The sequence below is a fragment of the Vidua chalybeata genome, chromosome 11 (genome assembly GCF_026979565.1).
Source record: "Vidua chalybeata isolate OUT-0048 chromosome 11, bVidCha1 merged haplotype, whole genome shotgun sequence".
Taxonomy (NCBI): Eukaryota; Metazoa; Chordata; class Aves; order Passeriformes; family Viduidae; genus Vidua; species Vidua chalybeata.
The window spans coordinates 19,521,196-19,548,071 of NC_071540.1; the positions used below are offsets into that span (position 1 = coordinate 19,521,196).

Consider the following 26,876-nt stretch of genomic DNA (forward strand, 5'->3'; position numbering starts at 1 on the left):
GACATGCAGGAATGGCTGTGGCTCCATTCCAGTGGGATCCCAGCCCTGATCCATCCCCCAGCCCGGCCCCAGGGCTCACCGTGAACACGAGGGACGGGACGGGGGTGAGCAGCCGGGGGTGGATCATGGACAGGATGGAAGGCAGGTGCCCCTCTCGGGATCCCACGAAGAACAGCCTGGGAGGGGACACAGAGAGGGGACACAGTCCAGTCACAGCCCTGCAGGGCTCTGTGTTCAGCACAGAACAAGTGGGGCCAGCCTGGCCCCGAGGCAGATCTGCAACACCAGTCCCTGCTCACCAGGGAGGCTGGACATGGCCGAGGAATGCAGGAAGGATGGATTTCTATCCTGCTCTCCAGGGACAGCAATTAAGTGACTCCTCAGGCAACCCAGGGATGTGTCAGAGCCGGAACCATGTCAGTCCTGCCTCTGCCCAGCGTTTCACCCCTTCCCAAGGGATTCTCATCCCTGCAGTTTCTCAACTTTCTGCTTCTCATGAAAGCCACTTTCTCAGCAGCCTCGAGCCCTGAGCCTGGGTCTGGTTCTGTTTATTGACCTCACCAGGACTTTGCCTGAAGAACAGAAGATTGACACCATGAAAGGTTGCCTTTAATCTGGTTTAAAGTCTGACTTTGTCTTCCTGCATTCCCCACTTGGCCTCCAGGCCCTCCAGACTTTGTGTCTGCCCACAGCCACTCTCTGGAGGAGAACTCCAAAGGGTGAGGAACTGAGCACAGCCTGTAAACAAAACCCACAGGATTGAGCAAGGAACCTACCGGGAAGAAGTGAAAAGAGATCCATTGACAGACCCAAAGCACGAGAGCCCAACAAAGACAGGGATGATCCAGGACATGACACCGAGGTGGTAGTTCCCAAAATCCTAAATGGGGGACAACAAGAGACATTTCACACTCACAGTCTCCCAAAAAACTCAGAGCTGCCTACAAAGAGTATTTGGAGAAATCTCAACAAATGCCACAGCTCAGTGCTGAAGCTGTGATGGAGTTTCCCATATTCCCATGTGCTGCTCCCCTTTCCTGAAAAAGCAGATTGTGGAATTGCTAAAATACATCAGCAGCCAGCCCTTCCCTCGGGGCCAGGACACGACATTTATCCACCAGCTATCGGAAAGTTCAAGACCAAATGGAAACTGTGAGGAAACTCAGACAGCAGCTCCTGCCAAGTGCTGAGTCAGGAGCTGGGACCCAGCCCTGGGGACACGCAGGGACCTGGCCCTGCAGCTTTTTGTCGCAGGCTGAGCCTGTGCTGCTCCACTGCGGGTTTGCACCAGCAATACGGGATCCATTTCCAGCCTCTGCTGTTCCAGGCCAGGCTGGACAGGGCTTGGAGAACCTGGGACAGTGGGAGGTGTCCCTGCCTATGGCAGGGGGTGGGATGGGATGAGCTTTCAGTCCCTTCCCACCCAAAACCACTCCAGGATTCCCTGCAGCACAGGCTGTGGCTGGAGCAGGGCCTCGGTCCCAAGCCAAAGGATGGAGCGGTGTCACCTGAGGGGCTCAGCTCATCCCGGGCTGGGAGATTCCCCCTGAAGCCCTGAACAATCCTGGTCAGGCTCAGTCTGCAAGGTCTGCTCCTTTCTGAAGCCATCAGGGTTCCTGACCACACTGGCATTTTAACTAATAGAAGTATTATTTTTCTCTCTTAATTAAAACAAGGAAGACACTGAGAGAGAACAATCCAGTTCAGTGTTGGTTGAGTGACCTTTCCCAATAAATAACAAGCTCTGGTAACTGATGGGCAGTCACAAGGCCAGCATGAATGAAGCTGCAGCACTGAGTGCCACCCTCACTGCTGCCCAGGATAATCCCCTCGGGATCACGCTGTTCTTCCCTGCTCAACATCAGGGTTTCTGCAAGCAGCCCTGACCAGCCTGGAACAAAGCAGGAGATGTCAGCAGTGATTCCAAGGCTGATTTCACCTGCCCTGGGATGAGTCAGGCTGGAGCAGCGGGATCTTACCACGGCCACAGCCTCGGACGTCAGCATCTGCTCGGTGCTCAGCGTGGTGAAGTAAGCCAAGTTGGTCAGCACATACACCAGCGTGACAACAGGCAGGGAGATGATGATAGCCAGGGGCAGGTTTCTAGGAAAAAAACATCCATTGTCCTGGAGCAGCTCGCAGGAGGGAGCTGCTGATCCCAGGGATCGCCGCCCTCCCGTGCTCGCTGGCTTTGAGCCACGCTGTTCTCTGGCTTTCCTGGTGTGCAGTGTCCCAGGCACACACTGCTCCCATGGGACAGGGGATATCCACAAGGGAACAGGCTGCCCAAGGAATGGGGGACTCCCCATCCCTCAAAAAACACGTGGATGTGGCACTTGAGGCCATGGTTAAGTGGTGAACATGGTGCTGGTTCACAGCCTTAAAGGTCTTTCTTCTCCAGCCTCAAGGACTGAGTGGGCCCTGAACAGCCTGGAGGCTGCAGATGGAGAGGGAAGGATGATGGCAGAAAGGATTTTTTGCATGGAGAGGCCCTGGCTGCCTGGCAAGCAGGAATCCAAGATCTTTAATTAAAAATACCCAGTGGCACCAGCACAAGGATTCTCTCTGGGCAAAGGAGCTCCCTTGTGCTGGGGGGATTCCTGGGGGAGATGGAATCTCAGGGATGCACTGGGCAGTTTTAGGCTCTACCTAAACTCAGCTGTGTGGACTGAGGGAACTCAAAGAAAAGAGTTCAGGCACAGCCTAAGTGGGTCTGTGAACAGCCTGTGTTGGTACAAATTTGCCTTTCCCAACAGTTTAATTTCATTTGTGAAGGGAAAGTGCAAAAGGAAACCCTGCTTGGTGCCACTCTAATTGCTCCAGCAGAGCTCCAAGCTGCAGGAGCAGAGTCAAATACCACAACTGCATCCAGCAGACATGAAAATAATTGCAAAATGCAGCCCCCCTTTTGCTGTTTCTCTGGGAAGGGGCGGATCCAGCCCTCTGCTTCCCAGCAGGACCAAAGCACACCCAGGGTCAGCCAGGATGGGCTCTTGCACAAGTGCCCCCGAGTCTCAGCTCCCAGCAGCTCCCAGGCACCTTCCCAGGAGCAGAAGGGATTTCTCAGCACTGTCCTGCTCTGCTGAGGGCCCCAGATAACCCCGAGAGGCACGGGCAGAGCAGGAAGCAGCTCTTGCTCAACAGGATGGGAAGAGCACGGGACAAACACATGGAGAGCAGCACAAACACATGGACAGCAGCAAAATGCTCAGTGGGAGTTGAACCAAGGCAGCAATAAAGCCCTGAGTGCTCTTTCCTGGCCCATAACTCACAGAGGTGTCAGGCCAAGGAAGCAGAGATTTCTCCCAGCGCTGATAACATGGCACGGGAGAGCAGGGAAAACAACAGCCCTGCTCCTGCAGGGATTATTGCTCCCTTTCCCTGATTCCAGGAGGTAGAAGGTCATTAATTCATCTTGTTTTCTCTTTTTCCAGATGAAGACCTTGGCTTCCTCCTCTGTTAAACACACGAGGAAGAGGCTTCCCCAAAACAGCTGCTTTTCCCCCAGGGAAGTCATGCCAGGACTCACACCTACCTGTAGGGATTTATCATCTCTTCTGTCACAAAATTCAAGTAATTCCTGTAATTTCAAAAGGACAGGGGTTAATTCTGGTTAAATAAACCCCTCCAGTTTAACTCATCTGCACAGGGATTCCAGGAGGGGCACAGGCACTGATCCTGTGGGAGAACTTAGGATGGTTGATATCCAAGGCCATGCTGGACAGGGCTTGGAGCAGCCTGGCGTGGTGGGAGGTGTCCCTGCCCATTGGATGATCTTGAAGATCCCTCCCAACCCAAATCATTCCATGATGAGGATGGCTACAAGTGGCCTCTTTTCACAGCAAATGCAGCAGCAGGTGCTCAGAGGACTGACAAAGGAGCCCTGCAGGAGCTTCAGTTTGGAATTGGAGCTGGAATTGAGCTCAGTGTGGGAAGGGAGACAGGGCTGTGCCTTACCATCCTCCATAGGCAAAGAGGCCGCTGTACAGAGCCAGCACGATGTTCCCAACGCCCACCTTGGTGCCCTCGAAGGATTTCTCAGGGGTCAGGTTTTCCACATCACCTGCAGGACACAAACCCCGCTCAGTGCCACGGGCTCTGAACCCCAAAGACCTCCAGAGAAACCTGGAGGCAAGAGCTGCTCTTAGGATGAAATTATTGTAATTATCACCCTGCTGCTTTTTGGGTTATGCTGAGCACGGGCACCTTTTCCCTCCAGTTTTCTAAGGATCAATCCAGCTGGGTTCAGCCCCAAATGATGACCCCCAAAAACTCATCTCAAGCAAGGACTGACTCCTCCAAACTTTCTCACGCTGCGACGTGCTGTCGCCAAGGTGATGTCCCAGAGACATCCTGGGGACCTTCCTGCTGGAAGATGCTTTGCAAACAGAGATTGTCACATTGTCCTCTCAACTCCAGGCTGCTGGCCTTCGATAAAGCCCCAGGATTTCCTGCACTTCCACCAGCCACCCAAACCCCCAGAAACCCAGGATTTCCTCCAGTCCCACCAGCCACCTGATAAAGCAGAGGCCTGTGGCAATCCCTTTGATTGAGGGAAGTCAGGTTCTGGGGGTTTGGATATCAGAAGTCACCTTCTTTAGGGCCTGATGATCAAAAGTTCCTGTTGTGGATCAGCTTTTGAAAGAAAACGCCAGAAATAGAAGATTTGATTGTGCCTCTGGTCCCAGCTCTCCCCGAGCAGCCCCAGGTTTATTTATTTTGCTTTCAAATGCTCTGCAGTTGTTTTGTTCCCTGTCTTTGATGGAGGGGCTGGCTGTGGGACAGGGATGGCAGAGCCATGCTCCCAGACGGAGTGCAGGGAACGTGGTGGGATCCAGAGGGGCACCTCTGCACCCTGGGGGAGCCCATGTGATTGCTCTTAGGGCACAGAGCTCTCCTGATCCCCCAGCAACTACATCACAAGGCAGTCAGCAGGGCCTGCAGCTTAACCCTTCATCCCTCGGCACTGGGCACCCAGGAGGTGCTGCTGGAAAAGCTCAGGGATGCTCCAACACCAGGAATTTTCCCTCTGGGTGGCCTCTCATCCCACCTCACTGGAAATTCTCCCTCCCCAGTGCCGCTGCTGCAGAGGCTGGGTGACAAACGTGGCCCTGGAACAACTCCCACTCATCTTCCCAGTGCTGGGGAAGAAGGATTCTTTCCTGCAGCACCATCCTGGAGCATCTGTCATTGATTGGGCTGCTCCAAAGCTCTGCCAGTGAGGTGGAGCTGCCCCGTGTGGGGGGAGAGCTCCATCTCCTCTTTCCTCCTCCTTCCCTGACCCTCCAGCTCCTGATCCTTTCCACGCTGGGCATTGCTCCCTTCTCCTTTCTCCCTCCTGCTGAATCCTGACCAGGGTAGAAAGACATTCCTTGTCACAGCATGGGAAATGCTCTCTGCTCCCCAGAGAAGCAGCATCCCTCTGCCTTTCCCTGGCTGGGAATGTGCAGGGAGATGCTGTGGGTGTGAGCTGCTCATCCACAGCCTGGGAACCCACCCAGAGTGGGAAACCCAAGGTGTGCAAGGCTCCTCCTGCCCAGATCCCAATCCCAGCTGTTCTCTGCTGGAGTCACCTCTTTCCAAGCAGCTCCTTGCACCAGGTCTTCCCTGCATCTCCCTTGGGATGTGCTGGATGTATTTGATCCTCCTCAGCAAAATGCACCAATCCTTTTTTAAAAACAAATCTGAGTGCAACAGGAGAGCCAGGAAACGCAGAGACTGATAAAAGGCTGAGTTTAACCTCAATTCCTGCCTTGCAGGTTCTGCACAGAATCCCAATTTCGCCCAGGTGAATCAAAGGGCTGAGCAGGAGGAGTGGAATGTGATCCCCTGCATCCCTCAGGCTCAGCTTTCCCTACCTCATTTTCTGCCCTTCCTGAATAATTACCAGTCTGGTTCTTTCCAGGCCTTTTGTTATGGGAATAAGAGACACATTTTATTCACAGTGCCTGCAATTAGCTACTGCAACAGCACATGGATGGACTGGGAGAGCAGGAGGCTCTCCAGCATTTCAGACACCCTTCAGGATATCTCTTCTCCAGGGTTTCAGGCTCTCCATGTTCCCACCTGAGCCATGGACCATCACCTTCACCACCCAGGAGGATGCTCCCATCTGGGAGCAGCACGAGCACCACTCCATTTCTTGTCCACAGCTGGACACCAGCCTTTCCAAAATCCTCCTTGTCTGTCACAGGCAAAACCCCCTCAGGCCAAATGTTCCTTCTCCTGAGGCGGCCAACACCTCACTGCCCTTCCCACCTCACCTTTGGAGAGCTGGAGCTCCCCAAAACCTCCCAGTGAGTTGTTAAATTTCCCATTTCTGTGCCCCAGGGTCAAATGGATTTAGCAACGTGTCAGGACACAATCAAATAACCAGAGGAGTGCCTGTATCTCAGCATCCACAGCATAAAAGAATTCTTCCTTGTGTCTAATCTAAACCACTTACCCCTCATCCCCTCAACAAGCCCTGCCGAAAAATCCCGAAATTATTTCGGTTTGATCCTAATTTGGCCCTTTGATCCAACCCCACCTAGTCAGGCAGGCCGGAGTGTGCTGGGGGAGCAGGGAGAGCGGCTGTGCTGCACCATCTCCACAAGCTCCCAGGCACTCCATCCTTCAAGCCTCGACAATTCCAGCCCCAGGCTTTTGGATCTGCCTGAAATCAAGGGTTACAAATGTGCAGGTGAGGCTGCCAAGCACGGCCTCGGGGCATCCCCAGCTCATCCCGGGCTCCAGGCACTGCCCTGCTCATGCCCGGCACCCCGGAGAGCCCGAGCCTGGTTTGAACCGGCTGTTCCACCGCACTCTGCTCTACAATTAACCAAATTAAGGTAACGAGCTGTGACACAAAGCCCATTTGCGGCTCCTCCAGCTGCCAAGACCGCGGTAATTGTGCCGGGTCAGCCGGGGCCCTGCCGCGGGAGGGCTGAGGGAGGGCCCGGCTGAGGCGCTGCGTGCCCGGGCCCTTCCTTCAAAAATGTTCATTTGCTCCCCAGTCATGTCTAGTCTGGTTTTAATAGCACAGCAATCTTCTCCTGCACAAAGCATTGCAGGATAATTAAATATTTTCAACTTGCCCCAACAGCGAGGAGAGGGAACACGGCCATGGGGAGAGGGGGCCCTCAGCACGGGGTGTCTGTACCCAGAGCCCCACAGGAGGAGGAAAAACAGGGACAATTCAGGGAACTGAGTCAGGAAAAGAAGCGTTTGCCACCTGATTAATCTGATTAACTGGATTAATCTGCAGCAGGAGGCTGCTGTGATTTAGAGGGGCACGGTGTGGCAGCTGTCCCTGCGGCCAGGGAGGATGAGGAAGGAGCCTCCCTGCAAGGCTCCAAGCACGGTGGCGTTCGGGATGCCAGGGGACAGCAGCAGCAGGGAGTGCTGTCCCTGTCCCACCCTCCTGCTCCCTCAGGATGTTCCCTATCCATCGGCTTTGGCTCCAGGGAGGATCCCGGGTGGGCTCCAGGCTCCTGTCACCGCTCCAGCCCTGTGCCAGGAGCCTTGGCTGCCCACAGAATTCCAGACTGCTTTGGGTGGGAAGGGACCTCAAAGTTCCTCACATCCCACCCCTGCCATTGCAGGGACACCTTCCACCAGCCCAGGCTGCTCCAAGCTCCATCCTGGCCTTGGGCACTGCCAGGGATCCAGGGACAGCCCCAGCTGCTCTGGGCACCTCTCCAGGCTCTGTCCCAGGGCACAACCCCAGCCAGCTCTGCCACCCCCACCCCAGTATTGTCTGGAAAAAGCTGTTTAAATGTGATGTTGTGGCTGGAAATCCAGAACTCTGCTAGGAGGGTTCTGAAAGTACCAGAAGGATGATTCAGACCTTCAGCGAGCAGAGCTTGGCTCTTAAAATGCCATTTTTAGTATTGCAGGTGCAAGGAGATGTCTGGCACTGTGGGGTTGAGACATCTGGGTGCTGCTTTCATTTATCAAATCCCTTTTGCTACAAAACATGCCTTTGGCCTCTGTATTTCTCCCTGGGGGTTATTTTGGTAGTTCCCAGTCCACGTTTTTTTCCCTGCCTTTTTTTTTTTTTTTGGGTGAAGAATCCCGTGATTGAGAGAGAGGGAAGGAAAATTGAGTCTCTCTTCCTTTCCTCCCAGGCTTGGAGCACCCTGGGACAGGGGAAGGTGTCCCTGTCCATGGCAGGGATGGGACTGGAGGAGCTTTGGGGTTCCCTCCCCACAAAATTATTCCATTATTCTACAAAAAACAAAAAGCTAAAACAAACAAACAAAAACCTCCAAAAAAAAAAAAAAAGCCTAAAAAAAAAAAAAAAAACAACCAAAAAACAACAACAACAAAAAAAAAAAAAAAACAAACAAAAAAAAAAAAAAAAAAAAAAACACCAAAACCAAAAAAACAAGGAAAACAACAACAAAAAAGTGCAAATTAAACCCAAATCTCCTGCCCAGCCTAAGCTCTGCTCTGGAGTTAAACCTGCCTGCTCTGTCCTTAACTGACCCCGTGCTGCTCTGGCAGATGCAGCTCTGCATCCCTGACAGCCCAAGGAAGGGAGGCAGGGAGAAAAATGCTGCTGCCACCAAACAGCTCCTGGAGGCACCACAGACCAGGAATTTTACAGCCAGGATAAAGAAAAGGGACAATAAATAAAGGGACAATAAATCCAATAAAAGCAATTCAATAAAATCAGTGTTAAATTCTATTTCTTTAAGTCCCAAAGGCCCAATTCCAGGTTTTTAAGCAGAGCTGCTGGTGAGAGATCACAGCAAGGGCTGGAGCTGCATCCCTGCTCCAGCTGCCTGAGGGCACAGAAACATTCCAGAAACCCTGAGGCATCATCCACAGGAAAAAAAATAGATGTCAAACATGTCTGTGATATGTTCATTTCTAGCTTTTTGACATCAAAACCTTTCCTGAACTTCCTCAACTGTAAAAAGCACAAGGGTGTCCTTAAGAAATACCCAGATTTTTTTTTACAATTTCACACCTCAGTCAGTTTTTAAAGGAAGTTTTAAGGTGTGGGTATGGACAGGACAAAACCACAAACCTCTGTGTCACATCCAGGGCAAAAATATCCCTCAAAGCTGCTGTCCAAACCTTCTCCATGATCCAGCCTCAGACATCCCACCCCTCAGCTGAGGAATATGGCCAAAAAATACCCAGCTGGACAGAAAATAAATTGAGAGAGCTGGTAAAATAAGAGAACCAAAATAAATCTTGTTTTCATAATACTGGAGGGAAAAAACTCTGATCCTCTCTATGTTTTGAATTATTTCGATTATTTAAATAAGTTATTTCTATAAGTAAGCTATTTAAATAAGTTATTTATTATTTATTTAAGTTTAATTAATTTATTTCTATTATTTACAGGCTATAACCTGGGGGCCATACACAAGATTTTACAAACCAATACCCAAATCCAGGACTTTTCAAACCACACACTTCCAGTCCCAAAAAGGCTTTTAGAAGTTTCATTCTTGGATTAATAAAATAATTTCATCGCAAGCAGCTCAAGTTCCACTGAGTCAACCTCCAAGCACTTGAAAGGCTGAGTAGGAAACCAACTTCCAGCCTCCTCCTTTGGGAAGGGCAGGGAAGGAGTGATGGGAAACAGCTGCTGACAGGGAAATGTTCTTTTGTGGGCAAAACTGCCACAGAGCCCTTTGTCCTTGAGAGCCTCTTCTGCAAACCAGGAAAAGAGCCAAGGAGAGGACAGAAAAACCCAGAAGCTGAAGGTGGGAGGTTGATGCAGAGAGATTTCTGTGAAATCACAGAAATTTCCACATTTGAGCAAAAAAATGTGGTGTTGTTGCTCCTCTGGGCTGTTTATGGATACTGAGAACACAAACCAGCAGTGGGACAGGAACCAGTAAAACCAGTTCATTGTCCAGAACATCCTGGGAATACACAACCCCATTCCCCCTGAAAACCAGCTGGGTGCAGATCTCACCCCAAAACTGCTGCCAGCTTGGATGGGGTCACCCAGCTGCTGGTGGGAAGAGTCCTCTTTGTCCAAAAAAACCAACACTGGAATGGGCACGGGGTGTGGAAATGTGGCTCTGTGTGGAACAAAGCTGGAGGACGGGGCAGTGCTCTCCCATTGTCACTGAAAATGAGAATTTTGGTGGTTTTTTTTTAATAAGAAAATGAAGATAAAAGACAATTTCTTGCTGTATCCCTGCTAAAAGCACAGAGTGACCTGGAATGATTGAAAGGAAAATGGAGCAAGGTGCAAACTGCAGGTGAGAGCTGAGGAAGGGACAGGAAAGGAGCTTGCACATTCTTGAGGACTTAGCAGAGAGCTTGGAAGTTCCCTAAGGAGATTAATAAAATCCATGATGGAGGCCAGGCAGAATCCCATCTGTGGGATTCTGGACAAGCAGGAATGGTCACCTGGGACAAATTGGGAATTTCACCCCAAGGATCCCACCCTGATCCAGTCTGGTTTGAGGGTTGGCTGCTCAGACAGGGAGAAAAGTCTTTGCTTACAGGTGTCACTGTCCAGGAATTGCTTTTGATCTCCCTGCCAGGTGGATCAGCAGGAAAATAAATTATGGAATTCTCTGCCCCGCAAGGTCTGCACAGCCACAACCACCTGAAACTGCAACAAACTTTAAAGGAAGTTAAACAACTCCTGGGACACAGGAGGGGAAGGGGGGTTTATTTAACAGGACAGAAATCCCTTCTAGGTTACAGACAGAAAACAAGGGAAATCTCATGGACTTCCACCTGAGGAAGCAGGGCAGAAAGTGGCTCAGCCTCCCCAAAAAGGCCAAAAGAACAGCACATTCTGAAGATGCAAATTAAGATTCTATCTGCAAACAAAGCCCAGTTGTAAAAATCTTCATGGTAAAATGTTAACCAACTAAAAGAGATTTATCCTTTTCCTCCTGGGAGGGAATCAGAAGGTCCAGCAGAGCAGGCTGGGGAGCTGGGCAGAGGGAGGAGCTGTGTTTTGTGATAAGCCTCAAACAATGTCCCTGTTGAGTGTCTGCACTGAGCTGGAAGAAAATAAAACCTCTGACAAAGCAAGAAATTCTGCAAAGACAGCACTGGCTCCCAGAGCTGAGACAGGAATTAGAGAGCCACGGGCACACACAGACACACCCCTGTGCAGGGACACGATTCCCTGGAGATTTTATCCCCTTTTTGCAAACAAGGACAGGACTGTTCCCCAGGACACCTTTATTCCCACACAATTTGCACCAAAAAGCCACACTTTGGTTTAACTGTGAGTTAACCAGGTTTGGAACAAACCCAGATGGGTTTGGAACAAACCATCTCCCTGCTTTGAGAGGATTTTATGGGTGCATGAAGCAAACCAGCAGAACCACCAGAAAATCTGCTTTATCTTCCTATTTTTGTCTCCTTTTCCAGGTGCCAGTGCCAGCTGAGAGCTCCAATCTCTGTTCCTCATGGGCTCTGTGTCCCCGGGTGACCCAGAGCTGGCCTGAGCCACTGCACACCTGGAACACGATGAAGGGAAACGTGCAGGGGGGTTTGTGGAAGGATTAACATGACTGGGAGTGGTTTGCACATGCAGATAATTCTCTGCGAGCAAAATGTTACAAAGAGATTTCCCAGTGCAGCAGCACCAACATTTTCACTCCCTGCAATCCCAAAGGGAGAAGCCACAGTCTCTGTGTAAGTGGGAAAGACTGTAAGTGGTTTCAGGAGCATGAAATCAAGGCTGGCAGTGACATAAAACATAAAATCCCACAAATAAAATACAAACCCCCAGCCTTTGGCAAAGCTGGAAACATCCCCCAAGCACCTGAGAGAACGGGGAGGTTTGTGAAGCTCTGGAAGCCCTGGGGTTGGACTCCTGGGCTTTGCTCCTCATCCTGCTTTACCTGCACAGCCCCAGGAGGAGAACAAGGAACAGAACTCACCCTTAGCCAGCTGCACGAAGCCCAGGATGATGATGAGAGCCAGCGCCAGCAGCTTGGCCGCAGCAAAGGCGTCCTGCACACGGGTGGCAGCTTTGACACTGTAGCAGTTCACAGCTGTCAGCAGCACTGAGGGGACACACAGGGACAAGGTCAGCACGCAGGGAGACACGCCACATGCACCAAAAATCACAAGGAATCTTTAGGTGGGATTTATGGAAGGAATTCCTCCCTGTGAGGGTGGGCAGGCCCTGGCACAGGGTGCCCAGAGAAGCTGTGGCTGCCCCTGGATCCCTGGCAGTGCCCAAGGCCAGCTTGGATGGGAGCTGGAGCACTCTGGGACAGTGGAAGGTGTCCCTGCCATGGCAGGGGATGGACTGAGATGTTCTCCAAGGTCCTTCCAACCCAAACCAGTGAGTGATTCCCTTCTGCTAAAACAAACAACCAGATCCTCTTCCCAGAAGAGAAACTCACTGAGAGCTCTGCAGCCTCACACTCCTCAGTTGCACCCTTTACTTTGGCAGCACGTGCTTTGAACAATGCCTGTGGTCCTTGGGACATGGAATGGCACTGCTCCATGCTCCAAAAGTGGCACTGCCACTTTTTCCATTGGAAAACTCTCCTGAGGGCTTGTAAATAAAAGGACTGACTGCAGCCCCCTCCAGCAGTATTTGCTTGCTAAGAAGCTCCTGCTGCCCACCAGTTGCCCTGTGGTTAATGCAACTACTGGGGTTTACTTCCAACCTTTTTTTGCCACATTCCCCCCCAGCTCCTCTGTATCCCACTCCTGCCAGCGTGACATTCCTGCCAGGAAGGGCACAGCCTGACCCAGGCCTTGATTAAAGCCTCTGCTTCTGGCTGGGCTTCACCTGCTGCAGAGCAAATAATGGCAGAGCTTTGCTGCCCTCACAAATCATTGACTATTTTGGTGCCCTGCTCCCTCCCCAGAGCCTGCTGCTTGTTATGGACACAGGCAGATGTCACACTGAGGGTGACAGTGCCCACATGCTGCATGCCCTCCCTCCAGCCCAGTGATCCCTTGCTGTCCCCTGGCTGAGCACTCACCAGCAGCTCAGGGAGGAGCAGATCCCCAGATCTCCTCCTGGAGATGGAGGCTTTTCCCTGCAGGATCCTTCCCCAGCTCCCTCTGCCCTCGTGCAAAAGCTCCTTCCCAGAGCCTGCAGCTCCTTTTCACAGCAGCTCTTGATCAGAGCCAAGCAGCTGCTCCCCAAAACATCCCAGTCCCTCTCCTGAGGGCGTGAGCTGGAGCTGTGCACCCACTTTAGAGCCCAGAGCTGATCCCAGAGTGGGTGGGCTTGAAAGCACCTCACAGATCCAGTCCCACCCCTGCCAAGGGCAGAGACACCTTCCACTACCCCAGGGTGCCCCAAGCTCCATTCAAGCTGGCCTTGGGCACTGCCAGGGATCCAGGGGCAGCCTGTGCCAGTGTCCCAGGATCCAGTGGCTTCCAGGATCATTGGCTCCTTCCCCCACCCTCCCATCTCCAGGATCTGCTGCCATTCCAACACAGGAGCACCTCAAGTGTGGAGAAGTGAGAGCTGCGTGTGTCAGGAAGGAAAGCACATGATCCAACCCATCCCACAGGGGTGACAGCCAGCAGTAAACAGGGACTGGAGATGGATTTTGTACCGTGCCCTTGGAGCCCCTTTGGGAGTGTGGCTGGGACTGAAATGACCCTGAGCTGGTTTTGGGGAAGCAGAGCCACGCTGGGGTCACAGGACAGCACGAGCTGGGCTCTGGCCAGGAGCAGGGGGGAGTGACTGTGGTGACAGATGTGCCACACACTGTCCCTGTGCCAGGCCCCTCCAGGAGATACAGAACAGGGACAGGTCTGGAGAGTTCCCAGCCCCTGGAGCAGCCCTGTCCTGTGGGGTCACAGCTCTGTCCCCACAGAGGGACACTGGGACACGTCTGCCTCTGGGGACAGGGCTAAGGGCCACGGTCAGACAGCAGCGAGCAGGAAACACAGCTTAACCAAATGACCTTACAGTGCTACAGGGGACAAGGAAACACAGCAAAAGTCCCAACTCAGCCAGTGAAAGCACCTCCGGTGAATCCTCAGGGCAGCGAGCTCTGGAGCAGGATTCCCTTTGACCAGCGATTACGACAAAAATAAATCTGCCCTTATTTACAGAGGGATATTTAGAGGATGAGCTCACCCGTCTAGAGCCACGCTGCTGCTGCTGCTGCTGTGGTGAGGACAGCCCTGAGAGGTGTGACAGTGACATTCCCTGCCCCATTTAGGCATTCTGTGTCTGTGACAATAACTGCTTCACCCCCACTTCAACACTGATTTTTAGGGGCTGTTTTCCCTGCTCTGGTTCAGCACAGAGTCCCCTGGAGGGTGGTGCTGAAAATGAAAGGCCAAAGTTTCCTACACAGTCCAAGTGTCCATGTTCAGCCCCAAAGCCCCACCAGTGCCAGATAAACAGACTCCCCAAAAATGAGAAAACACTTTGGGATCAGAGAGTAAACAGGGCTGGAAGTTTCTGCCGTGGTCACCAGTCAGAGCCCTTCCAGTCACATTTCCTCTGCTTTGCTTTTCCCCCTTTACAATAGTATTTGTCTTTCCTAAAGGAGCACAGTGGAGTTACTCCACTTCAACACCTCCAACAGAGGAATGGCCAAGAATCCCCCAGTCTTACCCATCAGGAAGAATCCTACAAACAGGATGGAAGCTTTTCCCTAAAACTCCAGGACAAATTCCAGTGGCTGCTGAGCTGTTGAGGAGGCTGGGATTTCTTAGGGCAGCAAGTTTGACTGCTTTGATCCCAGATGCTGCCCTGGCAGGCAGGGGCTGTGGGATCCTCCTGGCAGCACTCCCTCACCTCGGCTGAATCGCTCCAGGAAAAACACAGCAAAGCTGCACAGCTCCACCATAAATCAGGGCACTGATACAGAGAGCAGGCTGTGCTGCCCTCATTCCTGCAGTGTTTTCCTGAGGCTCCAGCCCCTGTCAGCCAGCAGCCAGGCAGAGCTCTGGAGTGACCCATCAGGGCTGTGCTCAGGAATCATTCGAGGAACAAGGATTTCAGCATGACCTGACGTGCCACGCCTGGCTGAGCCAGCAGCCCCTCTCCAAAGCTTTACTTAATTGGGATAATAAGTGTTAGAAAGCTGAAGGGATGGCAGATGGACAGGGGGTGACTTTTCAGAGAATCCCAGACTGGTTTGGGTTGGAAGAACATTAAAGCTCCTCTTGTTCCAATCCCATGGGCAGGGACACTTTCCACTATCCCAGGTTGCTCCAAATCCATTCCAGCCTGGCCTTGGACACTTCCAGGGATCCAGGGGCAGCCCCAGCTGCTCTGGGCACCTGTGCCAGGGTCTCCCCAACCTCACAATAACAAAAGTTTCCCCTACACTTAATCTAGCTCGGGTTATTTGTTACTCATGACTCTGGCAGGAGAGATCCTGGTTTTGCTCTCCAGGTGCTGTTCATCCCTTCACCCTCCAGAGACTGCTCCAGCCCAGCCTCATTCCAAGGCAACTCAAGCCACAGAGGGAAACTGGAGTTTCTAAATACACCAGCAGGTCTGGCTTCAATATTTCCTCTGTCCTGCAGTCCCTGCTGGCTTCAGGCATCTCACTGAACCTGCTCCACTGGCACTCACCTGCACAGCCAGGGAATTTCCCATTCCTGATAGGAACAAGGACAAACTGATTAATGTGACACCAGACCCAGGACTTTACCCACAATTCCCATTTTATGGCTGTATCCCTTTGAAGTTGCCTCCCAAGCTCTTTCCCAGACACAACTCCTAGAGGACAACAGGAAAAAGTGCAGACAGATAAATGGACCAATCCCACCTAGCACACATCCACAATAAAAGCACGGAACAACAGCTCCTGTGTGCCCGGGGAAAGGCAGGATGGGGAGAGTGAGGCTGTGCCAGAGCAAACAGTGGGAATGGAGCTGGACACAGCTGAACCTCGCCTGCCACTTCTGATGCAACAGCCCTGGCAGCATTCCTGCCCAACAGGCACAGCTGCAGCCTTCCCAGGATAACGGAGATGGACGAAGATCCAATTCCCACCTGGAACTGGCTGGGGCTGACAGGAGCGTGCTCAGTCCCAGATCCTCCTCAGCAGCTTTGCAGGTGGAATTTCTGGAATGAGCACAGGAATGAATTCCTGAGGTACTGGCACAGCTGCCTGCGGGGTCACACACACTTGCACAATGTCCCTTTTGTCCCTAATTTCACCTGCTGGGCCCGACCTGTGGTGCTGGCAGTGTGATTCCACGTACACCTCTGGAACATGGATAAATGTGTGGAAGTAGCTGCCTTTAAGGGACTAAACTCATTAACTTGCTCTTAATTCCCATGGGATTCCTGTCTGTGGCATCACAGTACTCAGTGATAACACAGCAGGTTGGGAAGTTCTGGAAAATAAAGGGAAATTGAAGGGGAAATAAAGAGAAATCCCCTCCATCAGCTTCCCTGCCAGGAAAACAAGGACTGTGAACTGTTCTTTCATGCATGACTCTGTCTGTAACTCACATTTCCAAAGTGCCTGGCCCTTGCCACTGTAAGATGATGCTCCCATTTACCATCTGCCACTGAGTGATGTTGATTTTCCCTCACAATTACTCCCAGAACAGCTCCAGCTCCTTTCCTTCTCCACCCCACAGCAAAGGCTGCTCTTTTCCCTCCACATGAAGTGCAGGTGACAGTTAATCTACACAGGACAAAGAAAAAATTAAGTTATACTGACCAGAGTGGATTGAACCCATGGGAAAATCAATTCACCAAGGCAAAAACACCCCACCAATTTTATATTTCAGTGGCTGGGATGCCACAGTGTCTCCCAAAAATCTGTGGTGATTGTTTCCAACTGCACATTCCAACATGGGACAGGCAAGGTCACAGGTAGAAAATGCTTTGGGATGCTTCAACTTGGCAGGTATTGACTGAAGACTTTGGTGCTCTGCAAGGTGGGGAAGGGAAAAAGCAGAGGAAAAACTGGAGATATTTCTGCAAGGACAAATCCCTGGAGAAACGTAACACCCAGGGCAGTCAGTCTGGGAAAGGGAAAGGCCTGGGGGCACACGAGGCTGCTGGAAAGCTCCTGGCCCCAGAGCCAAGGTGTCTATATTAAAATCTACTATAATAATCAACATCCCTGGCAATGCTTCCCAGTTCCCTTTTTATTCCTCTTCCCAAAAAAAGGAACAGGTGCATCAACAAAGGAGAAGGCAAACTTGCCCTACCAAGGAGTTTAAAAATAGGATCATCTCCAAATCTACCCTGTGGCCAAGAGCTCTGGATGTCCCAACAAACAACCCCAGGCACCCTGAACAGGTCCACACCCCAATCCCACAGTAACAGTAGGACACTGACACAGGAAAACTCCAAGGAATCCTCAGTGTTGGGAGAGGTGGCTCCTATCTAGAAGCAGGAATTGCTATTTTGACTCCTTAGAAGAAGGCTGTGATTTACTGTCAAGGTTTCCAGAGGACATGACACAGCAATTCCACCGACAGGACACTTTACCTCAGGAAAACAAACCAAATACAGGGAGAAAAGATATGGAAAAGCTCTTTCTCCCTATTTCTCCCATTCCCAGCAAATTAACCATCCCAAACTACCTCCATGCTCACCTCACAGAAGCATCTCCCTCACAGGGAGCAGCACCTGCTGCTATTTTATGTGCACAGAATTCAGCTCTGCATCCTGGCTGGAAAAACTGAATTTCCCATCCCTTGGATTGGATGTGTGGCCACATCTGACCCTGGGACTATGGAACTCTTGGGATACTCTAAACAAGTGATGCTCTTTAATTGAGGCTGACCCTGGAGGGGTTTTCCACAAAAACCTTCCCAATTTGTTCATGCCAGAGGAGAAACACCCCAAATGATCTCAGTGATAACATAAATCGTTCAAACACAGTAACATTTAATGGGATAATTGTTGTGAGAGCCAGGAGAGGGGTGCTGGAATTGCACTGGCTGCTCCCTGTGTGTTTCAAGAGCCCTCCAAGCCCTCATTGATTTCTGGAGAGTCTTGCAAGTGTCAGAGCCTGTTTTCATTAATGCTGCTCTAATCAAACACAGATTAAAAAAGCAACCTCAGCCTTGCAGCCTCTGCCATCCAGCAGGGATTCCACAGACCCCTTCCTTCCTTCCACTCCACTCCACCAAGGGCACTTTGCTGATGGAGCTTTAGCCCCTTAATCCACCTTTCTGGAGGAGGAAAAAGAAATCTTCAAAGCTTCACTCCCAGCTTGTCGTGGCTGATTAATTAAAAGCAGCAGTGCTGCAGAATGAACCCATCTCAGGCAGACAGGCCCTGAGTGTGTTTTGTGTTTGCTTTTCACCAGTTAATACCTGATGAGGTGAAAATCCACACACCTGTAAGAGCTGAGCCTGGCAGCAAATCCTTGATGTCAAACGGAGACACTCCTGCTTCCCACAGGATCTGTGCTTTCTGAGTGGAATGCTGACACTGGATATTCCCTTCTGGACAGCCTGGCAGCTACTCTTGCTTGGATTCCTTCTCTCAGCAGTGTCAGGCACTTCCACAGCAGAAGGCCTCTCAGACCTGCCTCAGCTCTGCCCTGGCTTCTGCTCATCCTTCCACTCTCTGGCTGCTCAAAACAGAAGGGACAAATGAGGAGCTCAGCAGCATTCCCTGGAATTCCAGCCCTGCAGGAGGAATGCCCAACAGCAGAGCTCAGAAGCGGTGAAGGAAGTTTAGATAAATTTTGAGGAAAATTAAAATTCCCTGGCTTTGATATTGCTGTGCTGGGGTTATTAGTGCCAGATTTGCATATCTAATTAACAAGTGAGACACAAATTCAGAAGCAAACTGTCAAATTCCTCTGACACTGAGGAGCAAGAACAAAATTAAAACAGAATATCCTGAGCTGGAAAGGATCCACAAGGATTAGTTATCGAGTCCAATCCCAGTTTTCCACTGTGGAGCAGATTTTCTTGTCAGGAAATCAGGGAATTCTAGAAGAAGCTGCGTGTGCCTCTCAGGCTGTGAGGATGTGTGGGATGAACAGCTCAGGCTGTGGAACACCAAGAACCAGCTCAGGGCTGGCAGCAGCTTCATTCCTGTCTCCCTGATCCACAGGGAATGAATTCAGTGCACCACAACCCAGACCTGGGAAGGTGCAAGCAGGAAACCTGCAAATTAACAGTGGGAAATGAGGAACATCCACGGCATCTTTAATAAATCAGTTTAACACTTTCCATCCCTGAGCCCTCTCTGGAACACACGGGGTGTACTGGTGATTTTTACTGATTTTTGTTAGGATTTATCAGCTTGAATTGAATAAATGTTCACATAAGTGGCAGCAGGAGGGAAAGAAAACCTGAGCCACTCACACCTGAGACAGAGCACAGGATCCAAGGTTTAATTCTTTGTAGTGTCCAATATTAACATTGTAGTGTAGATCGTCAAATATGCAAATTGAGCAACTAATAATTGTCCCTCCACCCACTACAGAAGGGGTAAAACTGGTTTAGATGAGCTCAGAAGTGAGAGAATTCAAGTTATTCCTAGGTTTTCACACAAATGCACAAACTCTGTTTCCTGAACTTCCAATTTTTGTGTACCAAACACTCAGATGGATTTTGTGTTAGGAGTTTTAAAGCATCAACCATCTAATCTCACAGATAAAAGAGATGCTCAAGCTTCTGAATCACCCAAGTAACCTGCAGCCTGGAAAGTCTTCAGCCACATTTTTGGGGAACATGAAATGAGCCAGGCTAAGGATGAACAGCCTGACCCCTCTGCTCCAGGAAGACTTCCCTGGAGTGGATTCCCAGCTTTTATTTGTGGCAAACACCACAGGCACTCCCGGTGCCCAAGAAAGAAGCCCTGCATACCAACTGTGTGTAGATTACAATCTCCAGGGCAGAAAATACCTATTTGTAGGTAAATTCTTCCTACCACCCACCTTGTTTTCCTCAGCACCTTCAAAAAAATTCCCTCTTCCAACTATTTTCTCCTTTCACTCAAGCCTGTGATTTAGATTCTCTTAATGCATTTAATTCACTCTCTGAAGTTCACGGTGGCAAATTCTGAACATGATTTATTCAACTCTTCAACAGCAGCAAAGTGGAAACAAACAACTTTAGCTATTCCTCCTCTTACTACAAACTGTGCAGCCAAGTGCATTTCGTGTGGAGATACAAACTTTGCAAGGAGTAGAGCTGGGACTGTTCTGCAAGGCTGCATTTTGGCTACTGTACTCCAGCCCCAGGTCCCAAATTCCTCTGCTGCTTCCCAAGCTGCTCTCCCCCATTTTGAGGTAACTCATTCATGTATGTGCTACAGCCTATGCACAAATAGGTCATTTTTTTCTACTCCAGAGCTTTTGAAAAGACTAAAAAGTCTCTCTCTGGGCAGTTTTTGCTTGAACAAAGCTGTTTGTGAGTCCTCACAAGTGTTGTGTGGCTGCCTGAGCCCTTGGAGCAGATTTACTTCGTTTATTGTTCCTGGGTCACGGTGTGGTTTTGGCACTGGGGAGATGAAAAGCCGATTCTAAAATTCAAAGTTCCAAAAATCAAAGCTGCCAAAAGCTGCCCTGCTGAAGGCGCTGCAGGATGAACAAACCTCTTGGAGCAAAGGAGACAACCCCAGACTTAACCCAAAGCATAAATAAACCAGGAGCCAGCGGTGCAAGGGGGAACAGAGCTTAAAGGAGAAACACATGGGGATGATGCAGATTTGGAGAACTCAAAGCCTTCCCTTGGCAGTTCAGGATAAAGGTTCAAGAACAAATTCTGCCGCAGGGAAATCCTAATTGTTACCAAAGGAAGGCTGGAGACTTTTCCTGGAGGAGTATAAACAGGAATGAGAGCTGGCTCCAAGGAGTTTCGTGCTGCAAATCCCTCACCAGTGAACAGATCCCAACAAGGGCAGGTCTGTTTAACCCTGCCCTGGGCTTTGAGCAATAAAACAGGAACAGAGACCCGTTTTGGGAATGATCCTGAAGATGAAAAGTCACTTATGGTTAGAAGCACGTCCTCAAAGGCTTTGCCAGATCCATCTGTGCTTGCACGGCAAAACTTTGCCATAAGGCAGCAAGAAAACCTTAAATTATATCCTAATTCCTTGGTTTTTCAGCAAGGAACACAAATTCCACGTGCATCCATGCCCCTCTCCTGTGTGTCCCTGAGGAAACCACAGTGCAGACCAGCAGCAAAGCTCGAAGATCAGACTTCTGAAAGGCAACACACCCAGCAGCAGGACTATTCCCTGACCAGTTTACAGCTCTCTTAGTTAAATGATTACATTTCCCTAATAAACACCCTCCACACAGGAAAAAAACTTGGATGGAAACCCACAAGCCTGCCCAGGTACCTTTATATTCCTAAAAATTCAGCAGGGGACTGAGAAGTTTCAATCTTGCCTGAAGAAAGCACAACACAGTGCCATGCCTGTTATCAATCCTGTAATCAGCCATATAATTTACCTCCCAAATCTGGCTCTGAGACATTTCCAGACAATATATCTTCCCATAATGACCATGTGCCACAGCTTTGGGATGCCTGAGATCCTCGGAGGGAGAAGGAATCTCACACAATCCCAGGAAAGGGCAGCAACCAACGAGCAGCCTCCTCCTCATCACGCAAAATGCAAAATACAGAGATCACCTGGCTGTGATTTGTACAGTGGATAAATGATTTATAAAGCCCTCACAAAAATTAGATCTTCTCCCAATAAAAATCTTTATGAAGGCATTAAATTCCAGTGGAGCAGAACAGATTGAATGGGAAATGAGGAGGGAAGAGGCAGGGCATGGTCCTGTACTTAAAGGATTGGGAATTTGGATGGGGTGACTTTGCAGTCACCAGAGGAACAGAAAATAGGATTTGAATGGCAAAACTGCAGACCCCAAAATAGCAAGGAGATGATAAAAAGTGCATCAGGAGAGATCTGTGTGCCCTGGCAGGGCTCTGTGTGCCAGGTGGGCACCACTGGCCCTGAATTCACCCCACCGTGCCTGAACTTCTCTGCAAGGCACCGCCCCAGAGACAGACACGACGTCTGCCGGCAGAAAGAAACCCCACAAAAACCAGGTTTTGAGCGCGGTATCAGCGCACACACGGCCGGGAAATTATCTCCTCTCACAACTGGTGCTGAAAGCAGCTCAGGGGCGTGTTCAGCACCAGTTGCTGGTGACAGATAACTATTATCCTCACCCAAAGCCGCACACCAACGTCCACACGGCCCTGCAGAACCTGGGGACAAGAGGGTTTTACCTTGCCCGGGCTCGGTCCTGTGGGAAAGCACAAGAAATCCTATTCCAGCTCCCAGGAAAAAAGCACGCTGCATTGCTCGGGAATCAGAGAGCCTCACTAGCCCACAGCTGGCATTTGGGGAATTTTCTGTTCAATTTCTTACGGGTGGGGCCACATTTTCAAAGTAGCCAAAAAAAAAACCCCAGGAGGCAGCCAGCGTAGCACAGGAGAGAGGTGCACATCTTTAGGGGAAGGTGATGGGGAGTGAGGAACCACGTGGAGTAGGACAGCAGGGACCTGCAGAGGGTCACTGAATCATGGAATGGCTTGGTGGGAAGGGAATTTAAAGGTCATCCCGTCCCATGGGCAGGGACACCTTCCACTAGACCAGGATGCTCCAACCTGGACACTTCAGGGATCCGGGGGCAGCCACAGCTTCTCTGAGCACCATGTGCCGGGACCTCCCCACCTTCCCAGGGAGGAATTCCTCCCCTAAATCCCATCGAACCCTCCTGCCTGTCAGCTGAACGCCACGAGCGGCTACTTACGGACACACAGACAGGCCACCAGCTTGGCAGCCTCGTCGGGCACGGGGCAGGTGGGGAAGATGGGCTTGAGCAGGTAGGTGGCGAACACCAGAGCCACGATGTACTGCGAGGAGGGCCGGATGATGAGCAGCTCTATCCAGAGCTTGAGGAAGGCGGGCAGGGAGCCGTACACCTCCAGCATGTAGGCGTAGTCCCCGCCGGACTTGGTGATGGTGGTGCCGAGCTCGGCGTAGCACAGCGCGCCCACGATGGAGAAGGCGCCGCACACGGCCCAGACCACGAGCGACAGCCCCGGCGAGCCGGCCTCCCGCAGCACGCCCGTGGGGGTGACGAAGATGCCGGAGCCGATGATGGTGCCCACGATGATGGCCACGCCGTTCAGCAGGGTGATGTTCCGCTTCAGGGTCACCCCCTCCGCCGAGCCGCAGGGCGATGGCGAGCGGGCGCAGCCGTTTTCCTGCGCCCCTTCCAGCATCTTCTCCGTCGCCTGCTTCTCCTCCTCCTGCGCCAGCGAGGCGGCCGAGCCGGCGGGGCTCCGCTTCTTCACGGCATTGCCGGGGGAGCTGCCGCCGCTGGCGGACATGGTGGCGGAGCGCTGGGAGCAGCGGGAGCGGCCACGCCGCCACCTTCGGCCGCCCCTTTTGTTCCGGCGGTGGGGCCGGGCTGCTTTCCAGGGGGAGGAGGAGGAGGAGGAGAGCGTCAGGAGGAGGGCAGGAGCAGCGGGGGATGCTGCAGCGCCCCCGGGATGAGCGGCAGCCGCTGGGTGCCCGCTCGGGCCCGCATCGCTCTCAGCCCGGGCCCCTCCGACCGTCCCCGAGCCCCAGAAGGGGACAGAAGGAGACAGGTGCCACCCCGCAGCGCGGCCCCGGGTGGCACTCGGTGCCCGCAGGGGAGGGGAGGGGAGTCAGCGGCGCTTCTCCGCCCTGCACGGGGCTGTGCGTTCGGTGTGCTCTGTAGGGGAGAGTTCCTGTAGAGGAGAGCGCGTCCCTGCCTATGTATACAGACATGTATGTGTGATATACAGAATATATAGACATGTGCGTGTGATATACAGACATGTGTGTGTGATATACAGAATATATAGACATGTGCGTGTGATATACAGACATGTGTGTGTGATATACAGAATATATAGACATGCATGTGTGATATACAGACATGTATGTGTGATATACAGATGTGCGTGTGATGTACAGACATGTGCGTGTGATATACAGAATATATAGACATGCATGTGTGATATACAGAATATATAGACATGTGCGTGTGATATACAGACATGTGTGTGTGATATACAGACATGTGTGTGTGATATACAGACATGTATGTGTGATATACAGAATATATAGACATGTGTGTGTGATATACAGACATGTGTGTGTGATATACAGAATATATAGACATGTGTGTGTGATATACAGACATGTGTGTGTGATATACAGACATGTATGTGTGATATACAGAATATATAGACATGTGTGTGTGATATACAGACATGTGCATGTGATACACAGAATATATAGACATGCATGTATGATACACAGACATGTGCGTGTGATATACAGGATATATAGACATGTATGTGTGATATACAGACATGTATGTATGATATACAGACATGTGCGTGTGATATACAGACATGTATGTGTGATATACAGACATGTGTGTGTGATATACAGACATGTATGTGTGATATACAGACATGTGTGTGTGATATACAGAATATATAGACATGTGTGTGTGATATACAGACATGTGCATGTGATACACAGAATATATAGACATGCATGTATGATACACAGACATGTGCGTGTGATATACAGGATATATAGACATGTATGTGTGATATACAGACATGTATGTATGATATACAGACATGTGCGTGTGATATACAGACATGTATGTGTGATATACAGAATATATAGACATGTGCGTGTGATATACAGACATGTGTGTGTGATATACAGACATGTGTGTGTGATATACAGACATGTGTGTGTGATATACAGACATGTATGTGTGATATACAGACATATATGTGTGATATACAGACATATATGTGTGATATACAGACATGTATGTATTATATACAGACATGTGTGTGTGATATACAGGATATACATACATGTATGATATATAGGATATACAGACATGTATGTGTGATATACAGAATATACAGATGTGTATGTATGATATACAGGATATACAGACATGTGTGTGTGATATACAGAATATACAGATGTGTATGTATGATATACAGGATATACAGACATGTGTGTGTGATATACAGAATATACAGATGTGTATGTATGATATACAGGATATACAGACATGTGTGTGTGATATACAGAATATACAGATGTGTATGTAGGATATACAGGATATATATACATGTATGATATATAGGATATACATACATGTATGATATATAGGATATACATACATGTATATAGGATATACAGGATATACAGACATGTATGATATACAGGATATACATACATGTATGATATACAGGATATACAGACATGTATGATATACAGGATATACATACATGTATATAGGATATACAGGATATACAGACGTGTATGATATACAGGATATACAGATGTGTGTGTATGTATATCCTGCCTCTCCCAGCCCCATCCTGCCGTGTTTTTCCATCCCAGTTCACAAGCACAGGGCAAGGCCCCGGCGCTGCATCCCCTGCACCTCTGCAGAGGCGCTGCGGGAATCAGCCCCTCCTGGCAGACACCAAAATCGCCAAAAAGGCTTCTCTGAAACGTTAATGAGTCACCAATCTCAAATCTGCCAGATGGCAAAGTCACCAAAATGCTTGTTTGCGAAATGAAAATATAAAATAATTCAGCCATCTGGCAGTCGTGCGGGCAAAAAAGGCAATGTGTGCCTCTCTGAAGGCAGAGGTTCTGCATCCAAGGAGAATCACTTGGGTACTACAATAACACCCAAGGAGCCAATCCTTCAGCAAATTCTGATTCCCTCTTGCCCTGGTGGGAGGAGAGGAGCTCAGAGGCTCCAGCTCTGATTGCAAACATTCCCTCTGAGGGTGGAAGTGGTACCTGTGAGGAGCTGCTTCCCAGGCAGTGCTGTCACACGAGGAGTGGTGCCCGAGCTCCAAACCCAAGGCTGGTTCATCCTCCTGGAGCTCTCCCTGTGCACGGTTCAGACAGGCAGGAGGTGGGCTGGAAGGTTTTCTCCAAGAGAACTCCAGGGAAACGTGAGATGGACATTCTGGGGGGAAAGGGCACATTTCAGTTACATTTCATTTCCATCACAACCACTTCCAGCCATTCCAGAACCCCAACCAGCCCAGTCCTTGGAGCACTAATCCAAACCTGACATCTAGTGGCTGCTCAGGGGCTCAAACATCTGCTGCTGACTTTAGGTAAATATCCAAATTCTGGAAGAGAGCAAAGACAGAAATCACCTTGGCAGTAAGCACGTTCCTCCAGTTCTCAAGGAGAAATGGAATCCTGAAGAGACTGAAAAGACTCTGACAATTAATTAAAAATAAACCACAAAACATTTATCACAGGTTTTCTGTAACCCCAAAAGCCTTTTTTTCATTTACTAGTTTACCATTGCTGGCCATTTTTGTTACTGCATGTCATGATTTATCCCAGGACCATGAAATCAGGAAAATAATCAGATACTTACAACATGTGGGATTATCCCTGTGCCAGCCTTGTTACATCAGGATGCAGCAGACAGGACTGGGATTGAAATTAAGTATTTGCTTCAGGTGTTTTCAGATGAACACTCAAACTCAGTTATATATTTGGGAGAATAAAATCATGTATGAAGGGATTTACTTCTGCAGTGCTCCAGGCCAAGTTGCTCAAGGCCAATAATGACCTAGAACCAGGATCTCCTGAGCTGGAAGGGACCCACAGGGATCAAATCCAATTGCTGGCCCCAAGAATCCCACCATGAGCATTTTACACCTGAGATGAACCCACACAGACATTTCCATGAACTCCCACAAGAATGGGACAGAGTTATCCCGTTCTAACTCTTCCAAAAAAAGGGGAATTTCTTCTGAGGACTGGAAATCCCAGGCTCCAGAGGCCGCGGGACAGCAGCCACTGAACTGCCCTGTTCCAAGCCAACCTCGTGCTTGACTCTCTTGCAAAGTATTGCACGGGAGTTCATTCTGCAATTGTTTTTCCATTTGTATCGCTGAGAAAACACCAGCCTGGCACTGGGGTGTGTTCCCCCAGCCGGTATTTTCAA

At 50.2% G+C, this 26,876-nt stretch overlaps 1 protein-coding gene across 2 annotated transcripts in view; it reads right to left on the minus strand.

Moving 5' to 3' along the window:
• SLC7A5 (solute carrier family 7 member 5) overlaps window positions 1–23,563 on the minus strand; it is a 32,852-nt gene extending 9,289 nt beyond the window's left edge. For both annotated transcript variants that reach the window (XR_008432909.1, XM_053953279.1), the window contains exons 1-7: window positions 22,626–23,563; window positions 11,862–11,987; window positions 3,958–4,063; window positions 3,536–3,580; window positions 1,980–2,103; window positions 777–880; window positions 80–176 (exon numbers count right to left, since the gene is read on the minus strand). Coding sequence is in view for 1 of the 2 variants with exons in the window: in XM_053953279.1 (XP_053809254.1) it covers window positions 80–176; window positions 777–880; window positions 1,980–2,103; window positions 3,536–3,580; window positions 3,958–4,063; window positions 11,862–11,987; window positions 22,626–23,208 (1,185 nt within the window). In the remaining variant the exon portion in view is untranslated. The remainder of the gene's footprint in view (window positions 1–79; window positions 177–776; window positions 881–1,979; window positions 2,104–3,535; window positions 3,581–3,957; window positions 4,064–11,861; window positions 11,988–22,625) is intronic.
• Window positions 23,564–26,876: the final 3,313 nt, after the last annotated feature.